Source organism: Bombus affinis, chromosome 18 (assembly GCF_024516045.1).
Source record: "Bombus affinis isolate iyBomAffi1 chromosome 18, iyBomAffi1.2, whole genome shotgun sequence".
Taxonomy (NCBI): Eukaryota; Metazoa; Arthropoda; class Insecta; order Hymenoptera; family Apidae; genus Bombus; species Bombus affinis.
The window spans coordinates 4,675,850-4,701,816 of record NC_066361.1 but is presented as its reverse complement, the minus strand read 5'-3'; the positions used below and the strand labels follow the sequence as shown (position 1 = coordinate 4,701,816).

The 25,967-nt window shown below is 30.6% G+C and overlaps 7 protein-coding genes and 1 long non-coding RNA gene across 17 annotated transcripts in view; 4 read left to right on the top strand and 4 right to left on the bottom strand.

Annotated features, from left to right (window-relative positions):
* Nucleotides 1–634: 634 nt before the first annotated feature.
* LOC126926502 (FMRFamide-related peptides-like) lies at nucleotides 635–9,184 on the bottom strand. Of its 2 annotated transcripts, none has more exons than XM_050742794.1 (3): nucleotides 8,991–9,184; nucleotides 3,543–3,955; nucleotides 635–3,093 (listed from the first exon to the last, which is right to left on the bottom strand). In XM_050742794.1, exons 1-3 carry the CDS (start codon nucleotides 8,991–8,993, stop codon nucleotides 2,889–2,891), a joined length of 621 nt encoding a protein of 206 aa, XP_050598751.1. In that variant the 5' UTR covers nucleotides 8,994–9,184; the 3' UTR covers nucleotides 635–2,888. The 2 variants fall into 2 exon arrangements, with proteins under 2 accessions (XP_050598751.1, XP_050598752.1); XM_050742795.1 differs by having other exon boundaries at nucleotides 3,543–3,952.
* On the top strand, nucleotides 6,436–8,997 carry LOC126926505 (uncharacterized). Of its 3 annotated transcripts, none has more exons than XR_007714663.1 (4): nucleotides 6,436–6,612; nucleotides 6,693–7,119; nucleotides 7,212–7,579; nucleotides 7,691–8,997. It is a non-coding gene; the product is annotated as an uncharacterized LOC126926505 (long non-coding RNA). The 3 variants fall into 3 exon arrangements; XR_007714662.1 differs by having other exon boundaries at nucleotides 6,436–7,119; nucleotides 7,212–7,321; nucleotides 7,416–7,579; XR_007714661.1 differs by having other exon boundaries at nucleotides 6,436–7,119.
* A 4,095-nt stretch (nucleotides 9,185–13,279) lies between the features above and the next one.
* On the bottom strand, nucleotides 13,280–17,117 carry LOC126926558 (dehydrodolichyl diphosphate synthase complex subunit Nus1). The gene is made up of 4 exons (XM_050742930.1): nucleotides 16,397–17,117; nucleotides 14,972–15,091; nucleotides 14,607–14,856; nucleotides 13,280–14,303 (listed from the first exon to the last, which is right to left on the bottom strand). Exons 1-4 carry the CDS (start codon nucleotides 16,689–16,691, stop codon nucleotides 14,213–14,215), a joined length of 756 nt encoding a protein of 251 aa, XP_050598887.1. The 5' UTR covers nucleotides 16,692–17,117; the 3' UTR covers nucleotides 13,280–14,212.
* A 505-nt stretch (nucleotides 17,118–17,622) lies between these two features.
* Nucleotides 17,623–18,966, top strand: LOC126926561 (H/ACA ribonucleoprotein complex subunit 1-like). 2 transcript variants are annotated; one of them, XM_050742934.1, is made up of 4 exons: nucleotides 17,623–17,837; nucleotides 17,946–18,073; nucleotides 18,133–18,373; nucleotides 18,447–18,966. In XM_050742934.1, exons 2-4 carry the CDS (start codon nucleotides 17,964–17,966, stop codon nucleotides 18,717–18,719), a joined length of 624 nt encoding a protein of 207 aa, XP_050598891.1. In that variant the 5' UTR covers nucleotides 17,623–17,837; nucleotides 17,946–17,963; the 3' UTR covers nucleotides 18,720–18,966. The 2 variants fall into 2 exon arrangements, with proteins under 2 accessions (XP_050598891.1, XP_050598890.1); XM_050742933.1 differs by having other exon boundaries at nucleotides 17,631–17,664; nucleotides 17,977–18,073.
* LOC126926543 (la-related protein 7) lies at nucleotides 18,853–21,439 on the bottom strand. Of its 4 annotated transcripts, none has more exons than XM_050742886.1 (6): nucleotides 21,312–21,439; nucleotides 20,822–21,137; nucleotides 20,396–20,742; nucleotides 19,428–20,327; nucleotides 19,187–19,331; nucleotides 18,853–19,126 (listed from the first exon to the last, which is right to left on the bottom strand). In XM_050742886.1, the coding sequence occupies exons 2-6, from the start codon at nucleotides 21,069–21,071 to the stop codon at nucleotides 18,975–18,977; spliced, it is 1,794 nt and encodes a 597-aa protein (XP_050598843.1). In that variant the 5' UTR covers nucleotides 21,072–21,137; nucleotides 21,312–21,439; the 3' UTR covers nucleotides 18,853–18,974. The 4 variants fall into 4 exon arrangements, with proteins under 4 accessions (XP_050598843.1, XP_050598840.1, XP_050598844.1 ...); XM_050742883.1 differs by having other exon boundaries at nucleotides 21,203–21,369; XM_050742887.1 differs by having other exon boundaries at nucleotides 21,290–21,362.
* Nucleotides 21,440–21,639: 200 nt separating this feature from the next.
* On the top strand, nucleotides 21,640–23,672 carry LOC126926550 (26S proteasome regulatory subunit 6B). The gene is made up of 6 exons (XM_050742904.1): nucleotides 21,640–21,806; nucleotides 22,005–22,097; nucleotides 22,196–22,529; nucleotides 22,605–22,808; nucleotides 22,902–23,166; nucleotides 23,241–23,672. The coding sequence occupies exons 1-6, from the start codon at nucleotides 21,774–21,776 to the stop codon at nucleotides 23,557–23,559; spliced, it is 1,248 nt and encodes a 415-aa protein (XP_050598861.1). The 5' UTR covers nucleotides 21,640–21,773; the 3' UTR covers nucleotides 23,560–23,672.
* A 262-nt stretch (nucleotides 23,673–23,934) lies between these two features.
* On the top strand, nucleotides 23,935–25,824 carry LOC126926557 (alpha- and gamma-adaptin-binding protein p34-like). Of its 2 annotated transcripts, XM_050742927.1 has the most exons (6): nucleotides 23,937–24,321; nucleotides 24,456–24,625; nucleotides 24,693–24,807; nucleotides 24,874–25,029; nucleotides 25,154–25,270; nucleotides 25,333–25,824. In XM_050742927.1, exons 1-6 carry the CDS (start codon nucleotides 24,258–24,260, stop codon nucleotides 25,503–25,505), a joined length of 795 nt encoding a protein of 264 aa, XP_050598884.1. In that variant the 5' UTR covers nucleotides 23,937–24,257; the 3' UTR covers nucleotides 25,506–25,824. The 2 variants fall into 2 exon arrangements, with proteins under 2 accessions (XP_050598885.1, XP_050598884.1); XM_050742928.1 differs by lacking the exon at nucleotides 24,874–25,029 and having other exon boundaries at nucleotides 23,935–24,321.
* Nucleotides 24,944–25,967, bottom strand: part of LOC126926553 (cyclin G) — a 46,735-nt gene continuing 45,711 nt past the window's right edge. For both annotated transcript variants that reach the window (XM_050742921.1, XM_050742922.1), the window contains exon 7: nucleotides 24,944–24,954. The gene's annotated coding sequence lies outside the window, so the exon portion shown is untranslated. The remainder of the gene's footprint in view (nucleotides 24,955–25,967) is intronic.

Below are 25,967 nucleotides of genomic sequence, written 5' to 3'. Positions count from 1 at the left end.
TATGGAAAGAGTAAATCGATTTTATTCTCATTATTATTTCCATGTTATCCATTGTTATTTGTACAAAAAGGTGAATGCTGATTGCTTGAATGATGCTTCGAGAAGGATCGACTTGGGAATTGGACATACCATCGTTGGAAGAGTTCAAGCTTTATTAGGATAAATGAAGCATATTGTGTAGGTAATTAGCTTGTATTGAGTGGTAAAAATATTTAAAGGGATTAAGTAGACAGGAGGAAGTGTAAGTGGAATCTTCTTATTTTTTCAATAAGGATGTTTGCTTCTTTTTTAATAATATTTCCTCGTTTTTAATAAGACAACAATATTCTGTGCGATTTTATGAAATCCTTCAAAAAGGAATTACGATTGTATTAGTCATCCAAAATTAATATAATTAACTGCTGGTGTGAATGTTTCAAAAAGGTTTGTATAACACGTATCATATGTTAATAAAAATTTTCTATAGTAATCGCGACTCTAACTGTACACGAGGTAAATTCGAAGCAATACGTACAAATTTGAAGATTCCACTGGAAATAGTAGTGGTAAGTCTTGATTTTTCTCGGGTCACCCTAAATGAAGGAGGAAATGCGTATTATGGAGAGGGGTGAATGAATTAGAAACGTAAACCACATTTCCAGTCACTTTTTTTGTCCCTTTAATTATTTAATTATACGCGTGTATTAAATTTACATTCACTTTAAGAATAACGTTCAGGTTACAGACAATGTACAGTAACATAATACTAGCTCCTATTCAAATTGTGGAATACTCCAGAAAATAATAACTAGGTCCATAAAACTTTGAAAAGAGATAACAAAATGTATGCTTCTAATAAAAAAAGAAAAAGGAACATTATTACAGCCACGACACAATTATTTCTAGTTTCATAAGATAAGAATTCTCAATTTCAATTTGGCAACTTTTCATTTCATCTCAAATACGAAATTAATTTGTAGATATTATTAGGTTATCCCATAGATCTTTTTATGTATTTATGTTGAAGAAATAAATGAAAAATTTACTAGCAATAAGTAAACTCGTTTGGTTTTTTCGAAAGTTTGTAAATAACGATTTTAATCAATTTAAAATAATTTTAGAAAATTAAATTTAACTATATTAAAAAAATTCGGTTTATTGCACTTTACTCGGTGCAACAAACTAATATATTATTTTAAAATAAATCATTATCTCTGTTGCTAGGTTATTAGGACTTAGCCAAAATTTTTTCAGGTACTCGACAATCTAACAATGGAATGACGATTTAGTTTTGTTATAGACAATGAAGACGATTGTTACAACGCAGAAACGTTCAAGTTTTATTTCATCTCTTTTCTCTCTGGACTAATCTCATGGACTCTCGATTCACGTATACGAAGCCAATGAAATTTTCTTTATTTACACTGAATACGCAGGTGGATGTACATTAAAGTACCCAGAAGGAAGGTTATGGTACAACGTTATTCGTCGGCCTTTTTGTTAATCGAACAAATAGATCTTTATGAAGAGAAATCATTTACGGTTGTAAAATTATCTACGAAGGCATAAATCAATAATTAGACTAATTAGCGACGACATAAAATTTTGAAAAGATCGTAGGAAAGTATCTTTTTACTACTGTTAAAATAGAAATTAATTTGTGAAAAGCAATTAGTGAGGTAGACCGTTATCGCATAAATTGATACACCAAGTTTCTACTATAGTGATTCATATAACTGTTTATCCTCCGTTTATTGTTACACTTATCTCTTTAGACGGCAAAATTTATTCATTAAAAATGAATTATAAAATTGTTGCTTAAAACAGATGTAATAATCACTGCTTCCATGTATCATGTTTCGTATCATCGATAATTAAATATTATTGATTCAAATAAATACAAACAATTCTTCTTTCCTTAGAATTATTGATAATTCATCTATCTGAACTCTCTTATGCGCAATTGAACTATAATATTATTAATGAAATTTTACAATTCACAAGTTATAGGTTATCAATTGACTTTCTTACATAATTGGGCCAAGTTTGATAGCTAAGCAAATGGAATTTTACAAATGAATTTGTACAAAAAACATATATAATAAATAACATATAAATCATTCGATCAATCTATTTAATGTAAAATTGTACATTTATAAAGAAGAAATCTGTAACTCACAACTTGTCAGTTCACTATTACTAATTAATAAATTATGCAAAAGGGGCCATACTATAGCCATTAAAAAACGTAATAATGCGTTAACAAAAATAATATCAAACAGCGTTATTTACATATGATCGCACAACGATCCACAAATCTTCTCAAATCTGTACGAAATTCAAGGAACTCATTGAAATATCTCCGTGAAAACCAAATGAGAAAAATTGAAAAATTTCGTCTCGATTCAATCTGTCTCAGTTCATAACGAATTAATTTGGCAATCACACGAGAAAAATATGATAAATCCATTTTTGTTTCTGACCATTATGTCGCTTGATGTCTGAAGAAAAATGTTTTAATATGAAACAGTTCGAGGAAGAGAATAATCTTTCAGGCTTGAAAATATAAGATTTCGCAAAGTAGACAATAAATATCCAAACAAACGAATAATATGATGTAAAATTCGTTGCCGATGTATTTGCAGTTGTCTAATACTATTAAGCACAATTTTACCTGAAAGGCCAAGACGAAAGCATCTCCATAAAATCATTTGCGAGGTTAGAAGCTCGAAGAAAGGTGTAACAGATCTTCGTCGAGTCATAACTGAGTATGGATCGGTCGATAACAACGTTGTCCATCGGAATTTCGGTATCGATTACGGTGCAGTGTCCCGAAAGTGAGCTGTTGACGGCGGGTTTTGGCACGAATTCCGATGAATAGGCGCGATGGATCGATTACAAGAGCATATTTAATTGTGTTTCGAACCGAGCCGGTCTTCTAAGAAGTCCAGACTGTTTCTATGTTCTATATCGCTGTTATTCAAAATGTTACACAGACGAAGCAACCTCGCCTCGTACGGATGAAGATCGTTGCCCTCGTCATTTGATAGTAGATCAGAGCACATCGCAGTCACGTCGATTTCTAGAGGATAAACTTGCACGTTCCGGCCGTATCTAGTATGGAAAATGAATATTACGAAGAACGTTATGAATATTATTATTATCAGGTACAGTGACTACAAAAAGTATTAGCACACGTTCTTATTTTCCAAAAAAACTTTTTTTAGCAAGTTTTCATTTCATTTTTATTGTACCAAATTTCTGTTGTCATATGAAAATACTACTACTGGTACTATTTCTAGATCTAATTAAAGCACACTGATACGTAGCTGTGGAGACCAATGGATCAACCGATGAATTATGGCCAGAGGGACGAAATTAAATGTAGCTGGTTTTCTCAACAGAAGCTTGATTTCAGAAGACATTTTAAAGTTCCGACGGTTAACTTTCCTTACTAATTAACAATTAACAGGCATCAGCAGTAATTTCCTTTACTTCGATAGATATTTGACAAACTTTTCATTTGAATAAAATCTTCGAAAATGTAGTTCACTTTCACTTACCTGAGAAAATTCAAGTTATTCCTTCCGTGTCTGTAGTGTGTGTCATCGTTCAGGCTCTTGAAGCTCGATCGGCCAAACCTAATGATGATATCCGGTGACTTCCAACGAGGATACCTGTTCACCTTCGAGCTACCATCGCCATCGCTGTTGGAAACTCTCTCTATATTTCCGTCCACATCGCTGCGACCGTATCTAATGAAATAGGACCCCATGCTGCTTCGTCGTTCTTTTGAGTCAAGATCTTCCGAGCTTCTATCAACCTCATGCTTCTTCAGCACGTATTCGAAGTCATTGGGCCCATCCTTGAAGATCCTCAAACTTCCATCAGCCTTCATGGGGGTTAATAAGGAGGAAAAAACCAGCGCCCAGTTGCAAATGAAGGACAGCACATACAACGATGTTAACGACCTCTTCTGAAAGAATATTAAAATCCTTTGGGCATTAGTTACGTATGGATGAAATGGAAATGTGGTAATAATTTTGTGGTGAACTCTCAAGTACACCAATAAAAGATTTAAATCTGAACTTATAAGTACAGAAAATGATATACAATGTTACGAATTCACAGATATTTATAAATACGTATATTAATAACAATAGCAATGAGAAAGATGTTACAAAGGTGAGAAAAAAGTCATACAAAGAAAAAAATGAAATAAAGTGTAACATAGAGAATACATAGAAATATTTGTTGAAAGAACTGATTATTTATTTTACGTAACAAGTTGGACGAACGATAACATCGTTTGCATAACATTCGAGAACGCTGAAATCCCCATTGAACAGGACACACAATAAGGAGTAGTTATGAAGATCCAAAGAATCGCCGCGTAACGATGTTTCGTGTATAATTTCATACATCTCCTTTTCCCTGTATTTCTTTCCGTTTTATTCGCGTGTACACTCTCCTGAGCATCATGATTGTTTAAAAGTTCTTAAGAAGCTCTTAAAAGCTCTTAAAAATTGCACAAACGACGTTCCATAGAATTATTAAAATATCGGATAGGATCGGATAGGAATGTAGAAAAGAAATATCAAACATATTTTTTTTTAATGTACAACTGGAATTTACAGATAAAACATATAATTTCGTTGATTAGGTTTCAACAGAAAGGGAAGGTAAAGATAAAAAGTTTGTCAACTAACGAAATATATATTTTACAAGATTTAGAGTTAAGTTGGGATTAGGTTAGGGTTATTTGACAATTACAAACACCAGCTTTATTATTATATATTAACTTTCGAAAGCCAATATAATCGAGTCACAGTATTTCGATCACATATCTCATTGTACTCCGGAATTTATCCATAATTCTATAATTAAAATACATATTTTCAAAAATAAGTAAGTATCCGGATACTTTTGTACAGTAATATTAGTACGTAGTAAGTCTAAATTCTCAAAACCTTAACTTCCACTGCTATGATTTTCAGCCCACGAAATATCACGTGACATAATTACTACGAGATAACGGAGAAGTGGTCGAAAGATTCTGTTACAGATTTCTCCAGATTATTTGAGATGCGTCGTTGGTGACCGCGTCGGAAGCCAGTGATAAATAATATCGGCTTGTTATTAGATGTCTTAACAGGATGTTTAGTAATAACGCGGTATACCGAGCCAGATTAATATGACGTCTTACGTTACTTTAATTAACCCTGTACACGGTCGCCCTTCATAATGACCACGTCGCCTACGTTTTCTACTAAAAACGTACGGATTTACGAGGAAGAATAACCAAAGGAATAACCGACATAAACCAAGACTAAGAATAATATCGATGCTCTACTGGATCATTATCAATGTTATTATTCTTCGTTTGGCCTGGCCCAAAGCCTCAAGGCTTCTTTAACGACTAATGAGGAATATCTACATGAGCAACAAAGGAAAAAGATATGAAAACCCGAAAAATTAGAATGGTGATTCGAAAGTAAGATTCGTGGGAGAACAGAGGAAAAGAAAGGGAGAATAAGAATGATTTTTTTATCAAGACTGAAATTGTAAGAAATTTCTTTCTCCTGATTACGTTTGTGGTTATAATGGGAAATTGGATTTGATGGGGAATATTGAAAATAAGAAAAGATTGTTCATTGTAGAAGTTATTGTACGTGTGAATGCAAATTTCCAATATCGTGATTACGCCACTATAATTTTCAGTCCGTCATGTAAACGTATAAGTCGACAGAAATGAAAAGCTTCTCGAAACGCGTTAAAATAACATCATCGTTAAATAACACCACTGAAAAAATATTCCAAACTTCGTTTCTATCATGGATTGAGGTTAGGTTGTTCCGCAATTAAAGAATTATTCATAAATTTCTTCCAGTCTCCTTAACTTTGACTCCAGCAATGATGATCACTGTTACTTTATAAATTTCAAGAGCATTCGCTCAAAAACTACCAGAATGCCGTCAAAGAAGGGTAAAGAATAAAACGAAGAAGTTGGATGAATGTGAAATTAAAATTCGTTCTCCGTCTGATATCGTATTCGTTGTCCGCTACGGAAGAAGATCGACTTCGCAAATTATGTTATCCATCGTCCTCGATACACCTACCGCTCTTTTGATAGCAATTTGTACGAGCAAGTCGTAAGAAAAGTGGCGAAACAAGATGGGTGTAACCATGAGGAATTTTAAATATATGTCAGTGGCAAAGGAAATATCTCGTCAGAGCTATCGAAAATAACGGAAGGAGAAATGCCATTTAACTCCGCGAATGGCGATGAACGACTCTCTAACCTGTATGCTCTCTGCACGTACTATAATACATTTCTTTTATTAATTTAATATTTATTAGTTGAATTATATATATATTATACAATATTAAATATATGTATATATATATTTATAAAATCATATACATATATATATTAACATATATAAAATCATATATACGTACATATATGAAATCATATATACATATATATATAATCATTACATATATATAAGAGAAATGATATATATATATATCATTTCTCTTTGCTTTTAAGGGATTTGTTTGACGAAGGGAATCTTATAATAAAATATATGTATAATGATATCGATGACTTATGATATGTGTCAGAAAAAGGTAACGAGATCTACTCTTTATTGTAATGAAATTGGCTTGAAAATTGTGTCTGATTGAAATAATATGGAATTTTTTCATAGCAGTGAGCTGCGCAACGGAAGGTTAAAGAGGTTTTGGTTGGTGAAGCGAGCGTGTAATAACTTGATTATAATTCGATTAAGCGTGATTATATATATAGAAAGAGAAATGTAACAGCATACATTTGTTCACTGTAGCATTATGGTTAATGAATGGATCTGGTTTCAGGGGCGGAGAGATATGTATTTTAATACATTACAATTCTTTCGCTATATTTGGAGCATATTAAAATTTCAAAAGAAATAATGACATGCTTAAGTAAGTGAATATTTTATTCATAATATTCGTTTCTGTCAGAAAAATATACGGTAGAATTCGTTTCGTCCAAAAGGCGAAAGGAGTACTAAACTTTAGTAAATGTAATAAAATATAACAAAAATATAATTAATTATTTATGGAATCTTACAAATCAGCTTTATGCAACTAATTGTAAGTATTAAATATAGATACATTCAATGAAAATCAAAGTGATTCTACATAGAGAACATTTAGAATTAATTTGTTAACTGCTGAGTCACTAGACTGGAAATGATCTGATGAGCTGTATGTATAACAAAATACTAATTTATACAAAAACAATTCTGCTACTTTCGATGTTACTGTTGAGATAAAAACTGCATATAGTTTAAAGGTAATAAAAACGCAAAGCAGAAGAAACAGAAAGTACTAAAATATGCAATGGGTGGAAAATAAATTATTATATTATTATCATTTCATGTGTATAGTACGTGGGCGGAATTATCAAATGTTTGAAACGAATTACAACAGATTCTCATTTTCTTGAACCACATTTATTGGAATGAAATGTTGGTTAACAGTTAAATCCCCTTGTCTGAATATAATTTATTATTATTTGGATGAAAAATTGCAGATAGAGAAAATTATTGTAGTAAGTTCCTATCATTGTTCCATTTTACTTCCTTCATTAATTAATGATGATAATATTATTATGCAAATAATCAATGAACTTTTATTTATTTTGTTTATTTAAACTTTCCAGGCAACTAACTGTTTATGCGGCTAGAATTCATTAATTTCCCTCGCTATCTGCGATTTGTCCACGGAAATAAAGTTCTAGTGTAATTCGGACTTCATTCGGATTTCATTATGTACGCGTAATGATTTAAATGATTTCAAATGGTACATTAGTGCCTGCTTCAGGAGTGGAGACATTTTAAACGTTTCAAAGTTACCTTCATCTTCTTTGATATAACTATATGCTGTTTTATGAATTAATTAAAATAATGTTGAATTCTATAGAAGGAAGTAAGCATTTTCAAAACAAGTTCAAAAGAAATTTGGAACTAGTTACTGTAATCATATACTCTTTCCATTCCGTTAATGGAAATATATAAATTATAAAGTTCATTTTAAAACATCATATTCTCAAATTGAAAAAAGAACAGTTAAATTGCATGTAACTTTTAAACTTTTTTATAGTTTCATTTGCTATGGCCTACAAGGAAATGGAACTATTTGTCCACAACTGCAAACATTCATAATTTGTAAAATACTTCAAATTAATCTAATTAGTCAATTCAATGGAAGAAGATCGATTAGTACTGGAATTAACTGCTGTTTTGATCGAATAACATGGAAACGGAAAAACAACAGTGGAAGCTGTAGAATAATTGAAAACGAAGTAATATTATATCAAGGACAGCATAGAAGATGCCTGAACGCTTTTCGTCATTACTCTTTGCTAATCCGTGGTTACCGTTTCGACAATTGTTACATATTCGCCACAAACGCAATGAGAATTCGTGGGGATCGAGTGTAAATAGTAATAGTGAAACTTTCGTCTCATTTATTATCAAAACTATTATCAATTCACAAGACAATGCAAGCAATTTTTAATAGAATCATCTTTAATTAAGAACAGACTTCACTTACTAGTAATAAAACTTCTTCTGACACAAAACTATCTAAAATTGTTAGAAAAATCAAGATCAAAGTATGCCCCTAATTGTGGTACCATTTCTGGCTTCCTTTGACACAAAACAGTCCAATGCTGCACGAAACACTATCAAAATTATATCAGATTTACCGGGAAAAATGAATACATTCTATTAAGAAAAGAAAACTTCAAATTACATAAGGATGCAAAGGCTGAAAATCAGTAACATTTTCACCATGATCTTAATACACAAAGCACCGTTTACCTAATCTAAACCTATTCCAAAAAGATGGAAAGTAAATAAATGAGAAGTCAAGAGAAAGTATAATAGCAAGAGAAAGGTCCAAACAGAGAGATCCTCCACCGGTGCACCAAAAATTCACAAGAAGACTGAATCACTCACCATGTCGTAAATGTAGTTGTTATGACTATCGAAAATCTTTCTCGACGGTCTCCGGATGTGTCAAGCTCCTCCCCTTGGTGGGTGGATTCCGGTGAATTTGTTGCACAAAATGAAGAAGAAGAAGAAAGGTAGGGAAATAGAAAGGAAACTATCGCGTTCGCAGGAGGGATACGCGACGTTTGCGGCCTGTTGCTGCGGTGGAACGAGTGCCCGGGGTTAGAGATGACACCCTTTATATAGAGGCACCCTCGGCGCATCCCCCGTAGTCACCTCGGGCTGACATGGGCCGACACACAGACGAGATAGCCTGAGTTATGATTGCCCGAGGCGTATAACACGATACCTCTACATTATTTTGATTCAATTACACCACCGGCTATCTCCTTTATTATTTATGAGTCTTGGCAAATAATAATCATCACCAAGCAGAATCGATGATCCCTGTACCAAGACTACTGAGGTGGAACGCAGATTGATCTATCTGTAACTGCTTCTTTTCACACTGGCACGATTATTTTCACGATTTCTCAATATCTGACTGATTTGGTCAAATAAGAATGCTGAGATGGATTACGCTGATCGATCTGTACATACACTGTTTCTCTCCATGGTTGCACGACTGTTCTGACTATCGCTCCATATAATAGTACAGAAGGTTTAAAGTGTCCTATTCGAGAGGTTTAGTGGAATGGGAATGATTTGTCTGAGTCGTATACAGTAGCAGATTTAAAGCTTTGGGGATCTGAAGCTAATAGTCATTTTGGGCCCCTACAGGTAAATCAATTAAACCAATAGGAAATTAATATTTGAAGATTCTTTGGTTAATCTGAATCTTTGGTTATTACTATTACTATTATATATGCATTACTGTTAATTAGAATATGCACAATGCAATGGCCAAAACTGTTTTTAAAACTGCCATCATAAGCAATGATTCAATAATTCAAATAATCAAAAGTTGAAGGATTCATCATTTTAGCAAAGTTACAATTTGTACCCCAGTCTTTGCATACTAACCAGTATTTTCTGTAATTCTGATAATTGTTCATTAATTTTGTTGATCAGTATTTTTGCAGCCTCATGGGGTACCTGGCCCCATGCTTACAAAGTAAACACCTCTGGTTATACAACAGCACTATAATGAGACATGACTATTTTGATTGTAAAATTTGAAAAAAATCTGAAAATATACACAGACATTATAAGACATCTACTGCAAACATAAATCTCATTGAAATTTAAAACCTGGTTGGTTTTACTGATTTATGTGTTTACTCTTCATCCATATTGCATTTGCTTTAGATAAACTCTGCTTGTTAAATATTAATTTTTGAATATTTGATTAAATATTTGTGTTTAATTTAAAGGTGAACAGTTGTAATTTATGTCTAATATTTTCTTCTAGAATTGTTTATGTGGTATTTAATTTTGGAGAAATATTGGAAATTTCAATAAATATTTATACTCCATTGGAATTTTTATGTTATTGAAATATTGTAATAATTTATATAAGTGTTTTTTATTCATTGCATATTCAGTTTGGATAGAAGAATATTTCATATTCGTGATTTGTGCTTCTATAATAAATGGTTATACAAAAAGCTATTGGAAGTTTGCATAAAGATTTAAGTGAATATTCACGTATTTGTTTTTCATCGTTTGTTTTGTATTTGTTTTTCATTCGTGCCACCCTTTCCGCCGATTACTATCACTTCCGTGACATTTTAGTGTAGCGCCTAAAAAAGAAGGATTCCTTCTTCTAAACACGCTTCGATTTTACTTACTGTTGATTTAGATCGATTTTTCATTTTTAAATATTTCTACTTTTTTTTACCGATTTCTCGACGCAAAAATGATTCTGAGAATTATTTTTATCGATAAAAAGCGATGAAAGTCAAAATTAGTATAATTGGAAGGAATAATTAATTATTAATTTTTTTCATTCTTATTCTTTTTACGAAAAAGCATTTTCTTCCTTTTATTCTTTTCTAATACTAACACTAATTCTAATATTCTTAAACGCTTTACTATAATTTTCAAGTAGACGAGAAAGATATAAAAAAATTCAAAGGAAGAAATATTATAAAAGGCGAAATATTTCTACAGAATATTTCTACAGAAATATGTCTACATATTTCTTTAGTAGATGGAGGTTTTCATGCATCGGGGATGAAGTGCAACAGGTAGAGGCACTTGTTTTCTAGGGGCGAATCTGGGTCACTTGTTTTCCATCATGGCACAACAATCGCGACACAGGTGCGAATGTTTCCTTCTTGTTTGATATATGTATTTCTTAAATGTTTTGGATCGTCTTCCACTAGTCGCGGGAGTGGGGAAACGTAACGAAGGGGCATTTAACTTTGCGTAAATCTTGAGTGCAATAAATCTGTAACAATAAAGATTCATTCATCATCTTTCCAATTTAACCTATATTTAATTTTGCTAAAACAATTATTAAGTATCTTTTAAATTCGAATTAAAACATTGAAACAAAAAGATAAATCTAACAATATGCCCTATGTGTGCGTCAAAATGTAACTTCTACAAGATCGATTCTTCTTTATCTATTTCCGGATAAAATGAACCTAATAAACGAGTGCACACGAATTCCATAGTGCAGGAAAAAGGTGTAGAAAAAAAATAACGACCTATTTGGAAAACGAATCGAATTCTTACAAATTATATCAATAACGGATGACATTGAACGAGGTTTACGGATTATAAACTTTACGGATTATCGAATTAGTGATTTCTGCTTTAACTTTTTAAGCACGTAAGTATAACAACATCGGAACTTCCGGTAGTGCGCAAGTATTCCCCAATCTGACTCGAGGATAAACTTTAAAGTATTCAGACGCAATTCTTGAAGACGTGATTGCGTCTCCAGAAAAGTTAGCTGGCTTTTATTCCTGTCGTTCTTTCTTATGTCCTCTTCCTCTTCCTTCCTTTCCCTTCTCTCCTTTCTCTCCCACGTAGATGTACAGCGTATATAAGTACAATATAGCGCAGTTTATCTTGAAAAATGGTTGCTTCCCTGCTCGCCAACAACCATTGTATATACATACTTGCTGTGTGGACGAAAAAGCCGGACTGACATCTTTAAAAGTATATAATCCGATGTTAAGCCTACGTACCAGTGGAAGGTATCATAGACAGTCTGCTGAGAATTTTATATTTGGATGGTATCGATGGTGAACGATACAGATCAATTAAAGAAATGGTTTAGATATTTACTATTTAATTGGTCATTTTAATCTTTTAAATTAGAAGGTTAGGTTAAGTTAAAAAGTTACGTTTGGCCATAATTCGACTAATTTGATTTTTATTTTCGTTTTCCAATGTAAAACATAATGAGTCGGTAGAAATGTACCGACTAGTGAACGACTAGTTAAGCCGATTATCCGGCCACTTTTGTACTCAACAACTAGTCGGCAAAAAAGGCCGATTGATCGGCCTTAAATTTTTAGTATTATTAATAACTTGATAAGATATACAAATAGAAGTACAATATTCTTTCTTTACTGTCTTTAGTATGATTTTAATATTTTTTAATATGTAGTAATATAGTATACTTACTTATATGTACCATAATTGTTATATAAAAAATTAAAAATAATAATTAGTATTTAATTAGTATATTTAATTAGTAATAAATTAGTATAAAATAAACTAAATAAAAACCAATTAATATACTATAAGTACCTATTAATAAACTATAAACTTTGGTAATTATATCTTAATTTTATCAGAACAAAGACTTCAATAAATATAACAATGTTAAAAAATTTATTTTCGAGTTTATAATATTAAACAATCATAAATTTGACGCGTTTTGTAAAGGAGTTTGAAAATCATCGGCAAAGACGTCAGCTTCTTGAGAGTCGGTTAATCGGTTAGTCGAATAGTTGCTAAATCTCTAATGATATGTCTAATATAGAAGCAAATTGATGAATACCATTTCTGAGCCTAATATTATTAGTGTTCATTAAAGAAGATCTTATCATAGATATAATATGTAATATTAGAGAAGTAACTATGAAAGAGAAGTTAACAGTTGAATGATCAAAACTAAGAGAAAATTGATCATTTAGTAGAATATACATATAGAATTTACATGGTTGTTGATCTTATGTCCTTAATTTACAAGCAAATAATAACAAACAAACAATAATGCTCACTTAAGAGTACCTAAATGATAGAAATGACCTGATTATAATCACATATAATTCGATTAATGTTTCTAAAACCATTAAGTTATAGAAAGGATTGTTAAATAAGTAATACAAGGCTTATGCAAAAACGAATTATATTTATATTTTAGGAATTTGATTCCACAATAGGCAATTTTTTACGAGACAAATACCACAGACAAAAGTAAAAATCTTGTCATCATTTTAATATCAAAATATTTGTGTGCATGGTCATTTTAGAAATAAATAATTATATATGTATATGTGGAATGTTACCGTCTTAATAAATAAAATGCAACAGCTGCCAAGATTTTAATTTCATAATATGTTTATTCATAAAGCGTGAGTGCTCCTGGTTCTTGTTTAGAAAATATAAAGTTAAAAGAAGAGTGATATATTAGTTAAACTTTAAAAAATTGATGTACTAAAATTTTACCTTAACTACCTAAATTTATTTGTACTTGAGTTTAAATCAATATACTTTCCTCTTTAAAATGTTATCACTCTTTAATAGTCTACTTATCACTCCTCTTTGTATTCTTTAAAATTATATTTTACTTAGCATTAACACACTATTGATATAGTATATTAAAACTAAATAAACCGAAATCTTTCATTAATTGAGGAGAAAAACAAAATATCACATTCTTTATGTTTCTCTCCAATTTTTATGGTATTAACTTATGGCAGGACAATTATTTTGCATAATTAAAAATACAATTAAAATGTTTCGCTTCTACAGCATTTTGTGGAATCTTCTTTTCTTATTTATGAGAAACTCTTCAAGTTAAGGTACCTAAATTCCTTCTTATCGGCAAACGTTAAAACCGGTTCATGAAACGACACTTGTGCCACGCATGTAGCCATTATAAGTTTATTTAGCACGCAACCACTTATAAAATAGTATCTGTAAATTATTTTAAATTCAGTCTTTGTAAAAAATGTCCTTAGAAGCTATATTTTGTTTCACATTTGTTTGTTTCTTCTTGTTTTTGGATACAAAAACTTTTCGCAAATGAACAACAATTCCAGTTATTTTCCGAATCGTTGTTCGGATTTACTATATTTTTCTAACAGACACGTGAAATCCTTTGCAGATAAACTAACGTGTAAAGGTAACGTGCTGAAATAGAAAATATATATTATTACAAATTGAATGTAAAAAATGTTGAAGAATACGAAAACTATATATTAGGTCATCCCATAAGTTCGTGCCAACTTTTGTGTATACATTTCATGTGTCGATTTATAAACATACAGCGATAAGGGACCAATACACTTGAAAAATGGGAAGAAGTTGTACAACGAGAGGGGGATTACATTTTTTCATGAAACTGAAAGGTATGTAAACAATCTTAACAAATATAACCGCTCGAAAAACGGAACGAACTTATGGGATGACCTAATATGATCGAAATAAACTTACTAGAATTCTGTTATTCGTGTTTGCCATGGCAAGACACCGTACGTAGAACAAAGGCGACCATATATTAGTCCCATATCAGGGTCCGGAATTCCCCGTGAATTCAATTTCTCATTAAGTAAATCGATATTTATTTCTTCCGGCTTAATCGTCCCTGTGACGACAGCTTCAGCTAATGTTTTTGTTAACGATACTATTTCTTTTTTTCCATCTGATGCGCACAACAAAGATATCCTCGTTTTCAATTTGAAGTCTATAAATTAGGAAGAACGATACATATGTACATTACCATGTTCACCAGCATTATAGGATTAGATTCTATTCAATATATTATTAATTATAAGACATTATTTGTATAGGAAACGTACCGGTTATTCCATTTTGTTTGAATCCTGCATTTGGTTTACTCCAACTGATGCGATCTAGTAAATCAGGCCGTCTTTTTGCGAGTTCGTATTTCAATAAATTCTCATTTCGGACTAAATAACCTATAACAACAAAAATCATTATAAGTATACTATTAATTATAAACATGATGTAATTAGCAACGAAATTTAATTATAAAATTCATTTTCTAATAATTTTCTAATTGTAAAACATTTTATAAATTCATTTTATTGATTTAGTAACAAAGCAATAGTTGAATCATATCATATAATCATGTATCTTTTTAATAGCAAGATTAATTGAATTCGAATATACTATCGCACGCATACTCGATTTGTCCTTGAGACTAGATAAGACTAAGTAAACTTTGTATTCAGTTTTAAAGATGCAAAAATTATTTGACATAACTACATTTTTTCAAATAATTACATTTTTAACTTATAAAATAAGTTCACATTGTTACAATTGAATATCTATTGTATAATTTCTACTGAAAATCCTAGAAAATCAAATCCATTTAATGCATTATTATTATTTTATTATTGAATTTTTGTTAAAAAATTATACAATTTTTAAATATACTTTTGTTCAAACTATTAGTAGATGAGTAATAATGGAACTTTAGCTAGTAGATAATGTAATCAACAGCTTATGATAAGTTTTGTAGTATGTTTTCAAAAAAAATTTTGTATGGGAATGTAATGTTTGTAAAAAATTATTTAAATAGACTAAGGATATATGTAAATCATGGTAGAAGTTTACAAAAATGTTATACTATATTTAGCATTAGAATAAAGCATTTTACAATAAACGTTTTATGATCCTTTTTAAATCCACATATCAAAAAGAATTGACACGAAATTAAAGAAAATAAAGAAAATTAATTCTAGAAAGGGAACTTTAATTTAAGTTAATGCCAAGATACGTTTCGATTTTGAGGTTAGAATAAATGCTCTATGAAATAAATATGTATACAGAGAAATATTAACAATACAAAGATATGCTCAATTAATTACGTGAAAAACTTTATAAGATCAATTAACTGAAAACATTAGTTCTACTGAAAATTTAAATAATAGTTAAGTTTAAGATAAGATTTAAGTCATGAAGTACTCCTAATTTAAGTTGACAGAACCATTGTTTCTACATTCTTTTACCAAAAAGAAGTACCTTAATTACATGTTCCGCTTCTATCTTCTTTGCATTTAAATTTTTCTAAAACCAGATATGACATTGACAAATCTAAAATAATCAACAGAATATTTATCTCTTGGAATTTAGATAGAATGACTGGCATAAAAAGATGAGATTCATATAGATTCATGTATCTTCTTATTTAAAAAAATAAGAAGATATAATGATAGGAACGATGACATTGTAAAGCAATAAACAAAAATGAAAATTACCACTGATGTCAAAGAAACTGATGTAAGGTATACCAAGGGTAATACACCATCCAATAATTCGTATACAGTCAAAAACAGTGTCCTCCTTCGCGCCGAAAATGATCACTAAATGCCTTGGGAGCTTTTTCATTTCGTTCGCGACACGCATCAGCATTTCAGTTTCTGTCCTTAGGTTCTCACGGTACCAGATTTCGGTACACTTGCGATGAACGATCATACAGCAATTATAAAACCCGGCAAATAAGTCACATGAAAAATGGATTAGTATTAGTAACATGCGAAATACTGTGAACATTATAACGTCCGATGATCGTCTAGCCTATGTAACATAATCACACAAGACTGGTCGTGATTTTAATGTTGAAACAAAATTTTTCAAAACTACCCGGGGATGGTCACGAGGAAGATTATGCACGTAGCCACTGACACTGACCCGTCTAGCAGACGGTCACCGTCACCTCACGTGCACCTGCTTACGCCAAATGATAAACGCACCCTTCTGTCGACAAGAAGCATTAAAACATATCATGTTGGCCGCCAAGTTACATAGAGCATGGGCACATTTTGTCGCCTAGTTACTTTATATACTTTCATTAAGTAACGAATTATGGCAATGGGATATATTTTTAAATGATCTGTAATGACCCTTCTCTATCTTATCTAAACAACAGCTAAACTGCACTACATATAATTGCACTATTTGAAGTAAAAGTAAAGATGGTGTATAGTTTATTTTTACTGCTAGTTACAATGTGTAGGAGGTTAGGATATTCGATGATACGAATTTCCAATATAAATGATAGCGTGGCATATTTGCGAATTAAATAAACGGTAGTAATGGTCATATCATGACAGGAACGAGTGAAAAAATGTATTGTCAAAATGTAAATGTTATTAGTATTTGTTTTCAAATTACAAATACATATATTATAGTAAAAAAAGGCTAAAACATTTTGAATGTATACTGTATATTTACTAATACTTATTTATAAAATGGCGGTATAAATAGCAGAATACAGTGTACATAAAAAAAATAATATACAAGAAAATTAGATGTAATGAAAATTGATATCAAACTTGAATTTAAAAATATAAGATATGATAAAAATTATGTTAATTTTATAAATAAAATAGTCCACAATATTATTCTATTTATGTAATTAATACATTAAACTCTTTTAAATTATTTCATTCAAGTACTATATGCCGTGTTAGATCACTACATGCTCATAACGCGCATGCGCAGACTATGATCATAAGTGTAAACTGTAGTTTATAGAAGAAAATGCCGCTATTTTGTAATAACAGAGTGTAATTACAGTTATCTAAACATAGTAACAAAATTAATTCTGATACGTTGTGCAATTAATAACTTGAATTATAAAAAATATCGTATAATTGCATAGAGATAGAAATATTTTATTAACCATAATTTTTACAGGTTAGACACGTGGTTTTACTCTACACTCTTACTTTTGTGAAGTTATGTATTTTTCGTACATAACCTTATATGTATTTTTAAGTTAACAATAGAATGAATTATTTTCAGTATTTATAAAATAAAAAAATGTCATTCCGAGGTCGTGGTGGTGGCGGCGGATTTGGAAGAGGAGGTCGTGGTGGAAGAGGTGGAGGAGGATTCCGAGGAGGCCGTGGTGGTGATAGAGGTGGAAAAGGGTAATTATTACATTTCATACTTTCTCACTAGATATATAATAATGATTCATATATTATAGATATGATCAAGGTCCACCAGAACAAGTGACTCCATTAGGACATTTTACATGGACGGTTCAAGATGACTTAGTTGCTAAAGTAGATATAGAACAAGTACCCTTCTTTAATGCTCCAATTTATACGGAGAATAAACAACAAATTGGAAAAATAGATGAAATATTTGGCAACATTAGAGATTACTATGTGTCTATAAAATTATCTGAAAATATAAAGGCATCCAGTTTTCAAAAGGATGCACAGGTATATTTTGTTTTTATATGTATGAATTAAACTTAACAACTATTTTCCATTAATTATTACTATTCCATTATAGCTATTCATAGATCCAGCTAAGTTGTTACCTTTACAAAGGTTTTTGCCTAAACCTCCTGGTTCTGTACAAAAGAGAGGAGGTGGAGGTGGACGTGGAGCAAAAAGAGGTGGTGGAGGACATGGTGGTGGACGAGGTGGTGGTAGACCATCATTTGGACGTGGTGGAGGTTTTGGAAGAGGAGGTGGTGGCGGTGGTTTTAAAGGACGTGGAGGAGGAGGAGGAGGATTTGGACGTAATGATTCTGGCAGAAGTCGCGGAAGGGGAAGATGGTAGAAAATTAAAACTGCAGATGGATTTTTATATAAAGACGTATTAAATGATAAAAATTCCTTAATTTCATTAAAGAGACTTAAATATAGATAATTTTTAAAATTCATAGCTGAAAGAATCATAATGAAAACAATGATTTATTTGTAACAATGCTGTTGGATTTTATTTATCATTTCTGTTTTTATAAGTTCATGATATAAAATCACCTGTTTTATATACAATTGTTAAATATATTTGACAGGAAAAAGTACTCTAAGTTTACACTTCATCAAATTTGATATGCTTCCCAAGTTCTTTTTCTGCCTTTTTTAGTAATTTATTCCTTCCTCTCTGTTTGACTTTTACTTTTTTACTCAATTTTTCTTCTCTGTCATGCAGGATTTTATCCCAATATATTTTTTCCTCTTCACCTACACAATAGGACATAAATGAAATTACTTCCTATTAAAATATTTACAACATTCTCTTACCTTCTAATATTCTCATATTTCTTTCCTCATCAGACTTTTGTATAAATGCTTGTGCAGCTTCACTTGTATCACATCTTACATAAGCAAAACAAGAACCATCTTCAACATCTATATATTTTACAGAACTATTATTTTTTAATTCCATCTAAAAATATTAAAATATATCAAAATTATATATATTTATTTATTTATTTTTTACTCACATTATATCTTTATGTTCGACATATATATATATATATACCTTTAAACTTTTTGGATCTGTACATGGTTTATCCATTTCAATTTTAACTATAACTCCCGATGTAAATGAGAAACGACATGCAGATATACTATTTTGTTTCCTCGTTGTGTCCTTCTCATCATTTTCTACCCTTTCAGGTTTATTTTTTTCATAATTCGACCACTGGTTCCATCTTGTTTTTCTTAAATGTTGTTTGAGTTGTTTCATCTTACTTCTCTGTAATTCTAAGTATTTATTTCTAAGACATTTCCAGTCCTTCTTAGCCATAACTTGTAATCCCATACTATAACTAAAATCTTCCAGTTTACTTTGCTTCTTCCGCTTTTTCCTTTTCTTTTTCTTTTCATTTGTATTTTCTTGTTCTTGATTATTTAGAATAGTACTGTCATCAATTACCATTTGTTCATTTTCATCACAATTATCTGATACTTGTTCTTCCTTTATAGGCACATTCCTCTCACATTTATTTAATTTTCTTTGTGTACCTTCCAAAAAAACATCACTTTGTTTTTCGTTACTTGATTCTATTTCCCCACTGTGTAAATCACTGGGATTTTTCAGCTTTTTCTTTTTACTTTTTATCAGTTCACTCTCCATTTGCTCTTCTGTTTCACCTGATTCTGCAGATTCTGTACCTGCGTGTTTCCTTTTTTTTGCTTTCTTTTTATTGTTATTATCATGATTTTCTGAAGTATTATCGATGTTTGTGTGCATCTCCTGCTCATTACTTTTATCTATTTCAGTGTCTTCCAATTTTTCATTAGCAGCAGTATTTTCAGGACAGATACTTTTCTCATTTCCTAATGTTATATCTTTTTCTGTATTATCAAATGTAGTAATGCTTAGAAGTTTATCAGGAGCTGTATATGATGGTAAAACACAGCCTTTTTTTTCAAATGCCTAAAATATATTAATTCAATAGTATAAAGTAATTAAAAATTTTCTATTGTTATATATGTTCCTCTTACCTTTAAACAGTTTTTAACACTTTCAATTGTATCGAACTCTACAAATGCAAATCCTTTTATCTTTTTATTATTTTTAAATCGTGGAATAGAAACATATACAACTTGACCATATTGAGAAAATATTGAACTCAGTGTTTCATGATCTGCATCTGGAGGTAAATTTTGCACATAAACTGTACATTCATCAGTGTTTTCTTTTGGTACTATTGGTGTTATACGTCGTACTTTCATACCATCTTCAGATAACGATAATATTGTAGATGCTTGTATACCTTTAGATATCCTGTTTATATCAGTAGTCAATTCTCTTATTTTATTAAATTTTAGAAAAACACTGAGGTCCACATCTGAAATATTCAAAGATAGAATTTTAAAATGTCAAATGACAATCAAATAATGTCATAATGTTAACATTATAATTCTTACATGGATCTTCTTTAACTAAATTACTTAAAAATCTATCTTTACTTAGATTTGCATCACTAAAGTAAAATTCCATTTGTTTTAGTATCGCAGCATGCAGTGCCTTTTTTCTAAGTCTTGGTTTCCCTCTAGAAATGCTTGTAACCTTATTAACTGTTTCTATACGCGAGTCTTCCACTGATTTTTGCACTTGTGGTACAGGAACTCTCTCTGAATCTAGCTCCATATCAGACTGTTGTTCTTCCATCACCATTGTTATTTAAAAATTTGTATAACTGACGATGAACAACTACGTATAATTTCTCCTATTACCAAGTATCTGTAAAAAATAACAGAAATGTAAATTTCAAACTTAAGCAAATATTTCGTACTTATCTCAGACACCTTTTAAAACTAAAATAATGCTAAGAATATTCAATATTTTACAATACGTATATAGCACTTGAAAAAAATGAAATTTGTTACGCATACAATCCAAATTGTGAACGTTTACCGGTTGAGAAACCTCGTAAACATAAAGCTAAGCCTGAAATCATACAAATTGTAGTCAGAATATCTGAGGAACTATATAGAATTATTTTAAAGATGCCAAAATGTTTAAAAATCACAAATTTATAGGGAATTTATTTTGTCATTTTAGGGACCTTTAAAACTCTAATTGTTAGATATTACAATTATTTAGTTAAACAAATATATATATTGCTGTAAAAAGTAGATTAACATATACGATTTAAAAACAATTTTCAACGAATGTTTTATTATCTGTACCAATAAAATTCATAATATTTTAGACATATGTCTTTATTTGACTTCCTTTCTGTAGTCGATTAAGTAGTTAATGGTAGCCACTCCTGACATATATGTATAATCATTGAAGTGAACTGTTCAAGAACCTCAAGTCATTCGTTGATTCATATGTCGGGTGCAATTAATTAAAGAAATTCTATTTAAAACAATGGATGAAATGGGTATTATTCTGCCTGATAAGGTATATATATTTCTGTTCAAATTTTCTTCCAAAATTACAAAACAGAGAAATAAACGGTTAAGAGTTATTGTTCAACTTAAAATTATTCACTGTAACCTCAATTTTTATTCTACTTAATTGTTATGTATTGTTGTTTATAATAAAAATTCCTCGTACTTTTGTTGTGATATAAGCAATATTTCTTTTGTTAAATTTTAGGATGTTGGAGAGATGGATTGCAAACCTGTAAGTGGACATTATACTGGTGCTGGTGATGAACTAGATGTTGAAGATCTTTATACAAAGTACAAGGTAGGAAAATTTGATATTCTATTCCTCTATATACTTCTTTGCTTATGTATATAAATTTAATTAATAATATGAACATAATAATAATTTTATATTTATAGAAACTACAAAGAATGCTAGAATTTCTCGAGGTTCAAGAAGAATATATTAAAGATGAGCAACGTAATTTGAAAAAAGAATATTTACATGCTCAAGAAGAAGTAAAGCGCATACAAAGTGTGCCTTTGGTTATTGGACAATTCTTAGAAGCTGTAGACCAAAACACTGGTATTGTAGGTTCTACTACAGGCTCTAATTATTATGTACGGATTTTATCTACAATTGATAGAGAGCTGTTAAAGCCTTCTGCAAGTGTAGCTCTTCATAAACATAGTAATGCTTTAGTAGATGTTCTACCACCAGAAGCTGACTCAAGTATCTCAATGTTGCAAGCAGGTACTTTAATGTTATTGTTAGCAATTTAAAAGATTATGGAAAGAATAGTGTTTCATGTATTATTTAATTTTATAGATGAAAAACCTGATATTCAATATAGTGACATTGGAGGTATGGACATGCAAAAACAAGAGATTAGAGAAGCAGTAGAACTCCCTTTAACTCATTTTGAATTGTATAAACAAATTGGAATCGATCCACCAAGAGGTGTGTTAATGTATGGTCCTCCTGGATGTGGTAAAACTATGCTTGCAAAAGCTGTAGCTAGACATACTACTGGTATGTATCATTTTCAGTGTTATATATTTTAAGAACATTTGAATAAACAGTATACTTAACTTCTTCTAACTTAGTACAATTAATATTTTTTAGCTGCATTTATTCGCGTAGTGGGATCAGAATTCGTACAGAAATATTTAGGTGAAGGACCAAGGATGGTCAGAGATGTCTTCCGTCTAGCCAAAGAAAATTCGCCAGCTATAATTTTCGTTGATGAAATCGATGCTATAGCCACAAAAAGGTTCGATGCACAGACTGGTGCTGACCGCGAAGTTCAACGTATTCTTTTGGAACTGCTTAATCAGATGGATGGTTTTGATCAAACTACTAATGTTAAAGTTATTATGGCTACAAATAGGTACGATTTTGATCTTTATTGTTATCTTTATAAAAAGTAATTCATATAAATACAATGATCCATCTTCTTTTTAGGGCCGATACATTAGATCCTGCATTGTTGCGTCCTGGCAGGTTAGATCGAAAAATCGAATTTCCTCTACCTGATCGTCGTCAAAAACGTTTGATTTTTTCGACAATTACGGCGAAAATGAATTTGAGCGAAGAAGTAGATCTTGAAGATTATGTAGCACGACCAGATAGAATTTCTGGTGCAGATATTAACGCAATTTGCCAAGAAGCAGGAATGCACGCAGTTCGTGAGAATCGATATATAGTCCTGGCGAAAGATTTCGAGAAGGGCTATAAAAATAATATTAAAAAGGATGAATCTGAACACGAATTCTATAAATAATTAGGGAGAAACCCTAACAGTAATACTATGCGTCATTTACATTTTATGATCACATATGTATTTGCAAATTTATGTATTGCTATAAATCCAATAATCAATATACGTTTATACAATTTTTGTCTTATCAATTACACACATTATTAGTTATCTGTCTCAGTTCACGAATTTTCAGTTATTTAGGAATATATGAACACTAGTGGTATTGTAAGGAATTTTATCGCGTGTAATTGATCTATTTAAAATTATGAAACAAATCATTTTTCAATATTGATTATTATTACTAAATTTATAAAATATATTAAATGAAATACTTATACTTTCATTTTATCAAAATTTATCGAAATACTAAAATACATGAAATAAGTCAGAATTATTCTAGTTTCTTTAAAGGTCAAGTGATGACAAACGTCATTGTGATCGTCCATCACGAAATGTTATGACATGATACAACATCGATATGTAAAATAATTCAACTAATTCATTGTCCAAAGTATATAACAACAAAAATATCGCTGTATATCTAACGAAAGTGATTAATTTATTTATTTAATATTACATTTTTATATCAATTAACGTAAAGATCGCAATCCTAACCTAACCGTCAGTTAGTAGTTAGTAGTTTAAAAAATATCTTTTAAATTTCTCAATACATCTTGAGATTAGCGAACTTTAATTGTACGATAAAACTTTATTACGAAATGAATCTACCACGAATATTAATAATAAGCACCGAAAAAGGGAAAGCTAATGAAATTGCAGCGAGTAAGTTGAGACTTTAATATCATTTTAATTTCGATATTAAAAATTTGGTAAATTAATTTTTTTTAAATAAATGTTTGGATGAGTATCATTCATTGCAATAATTTTTTATTTTTATATGTTATTTTATTTTATAGATATAGGTGGAGAAAAATTGTCTAACCAAGATCATTTTGAATATCATTTATGGGATATTCAAAACAAATATTACAAAACACAAGTGTTAATATGTGTTACAGAAAATCCTTCTGAAGATATTTCAATTGATGATGTAGAAGCATTAATTGTACATCATAATCCACAGGCAGTAAGATATTTAACTTCTAAACAGAATCTTTGACAGAACGAATGATCTTCAGCACTGATTTTCCTAGGAAGATGCAGATCAGAATTTAAAGAAATGGTCATCTTTAATTGCTTCTTTGGCAGAAGCTGAAGTGCTGCTGTTTTCTTGTAATTTTATAACAGACACCATAATTAGGAATAAAGGTATATACAAATAACAATTATTATATTAACTTGAGGAACATTAGACATGTAATTAGTGTATTTCAGTGATAAAATGGTGTCTGCAAAACAGATTTGAGCTAATTGAATTAAATAGACCGGATGTAGATGCTTCAGAAGCTGATTCAGAAAATAACAAATATGGTATTGAGAGGATTATTGAAGCTTTACATGCTCATATGTGGCCAAACATGATACTTAAAGGTTTCGAATAAAGACCTATATATACACTTAAACTAAATTGGCTAGATTTAAAAAATATTGCTTCATAAGTGGAAATGCTTATTTACTAATTGTTTAAAATTTGTAACTGATTGTAACTTTACAGGAAAACCATTGAATGTAGGAGAACAAAATCCTGATATGGATGAAGTTGAAGAACAGTTTGAAAACATTGAATTAAGTCAAGATTCTACAGAAACATTACCAATAGAGAACATGCTAGGTAAGCTGAAGAATAATTCATTATGAGATTTTTTTGTAGCTTCTATATACTATTTTTTTCAGATGGAATTATGGGTGAAGAGAATGTAGATTTTGGAGAATTGTTTAGTCAATTGAGAGCTATGAAAGAACATGCAGCATTGCTGCCAACTAATCAAAGACGAATAGCCGCTGAACAATTAGTTACTGCTTTTTGGAAAGCGATGGGTGGTGATCCATCAGAAATGGAAGATTAATATATGTATTAATTGTATAATGCACTTAAATTCATATTAGGAACGCGTATCTTTATCTTGACATCTTTTTGATATATTAATTTTTAAGGAGAGAATACGACGATCGTTACAACAGTTAATTGTGAAATATTTGAAGTCGTTTAAATAAAAATTAGATGTAACGTAACAATGTTAAATTATAATAAACATAAGCATAAAATCAGAAGATTTGATTAAAAGTATTGCTTGTAAAAGATTCTCTTTTACATATGAATATTTTCATTGAAACTTTGTATAATTTTATTATAGATACAATTAAATTAATTCAAATAATCATCGATCGAACCGAAATACATATATAGTAATGTTTCGCTAAATGGTCACGGATCTGGACTGTATCTGGCCAATTATCAAGGGAAGTATTCTAGGACATTCCAAGTATTTCTTTTCGTCAATGAATGTGAGTGAGATACAGATACCTGA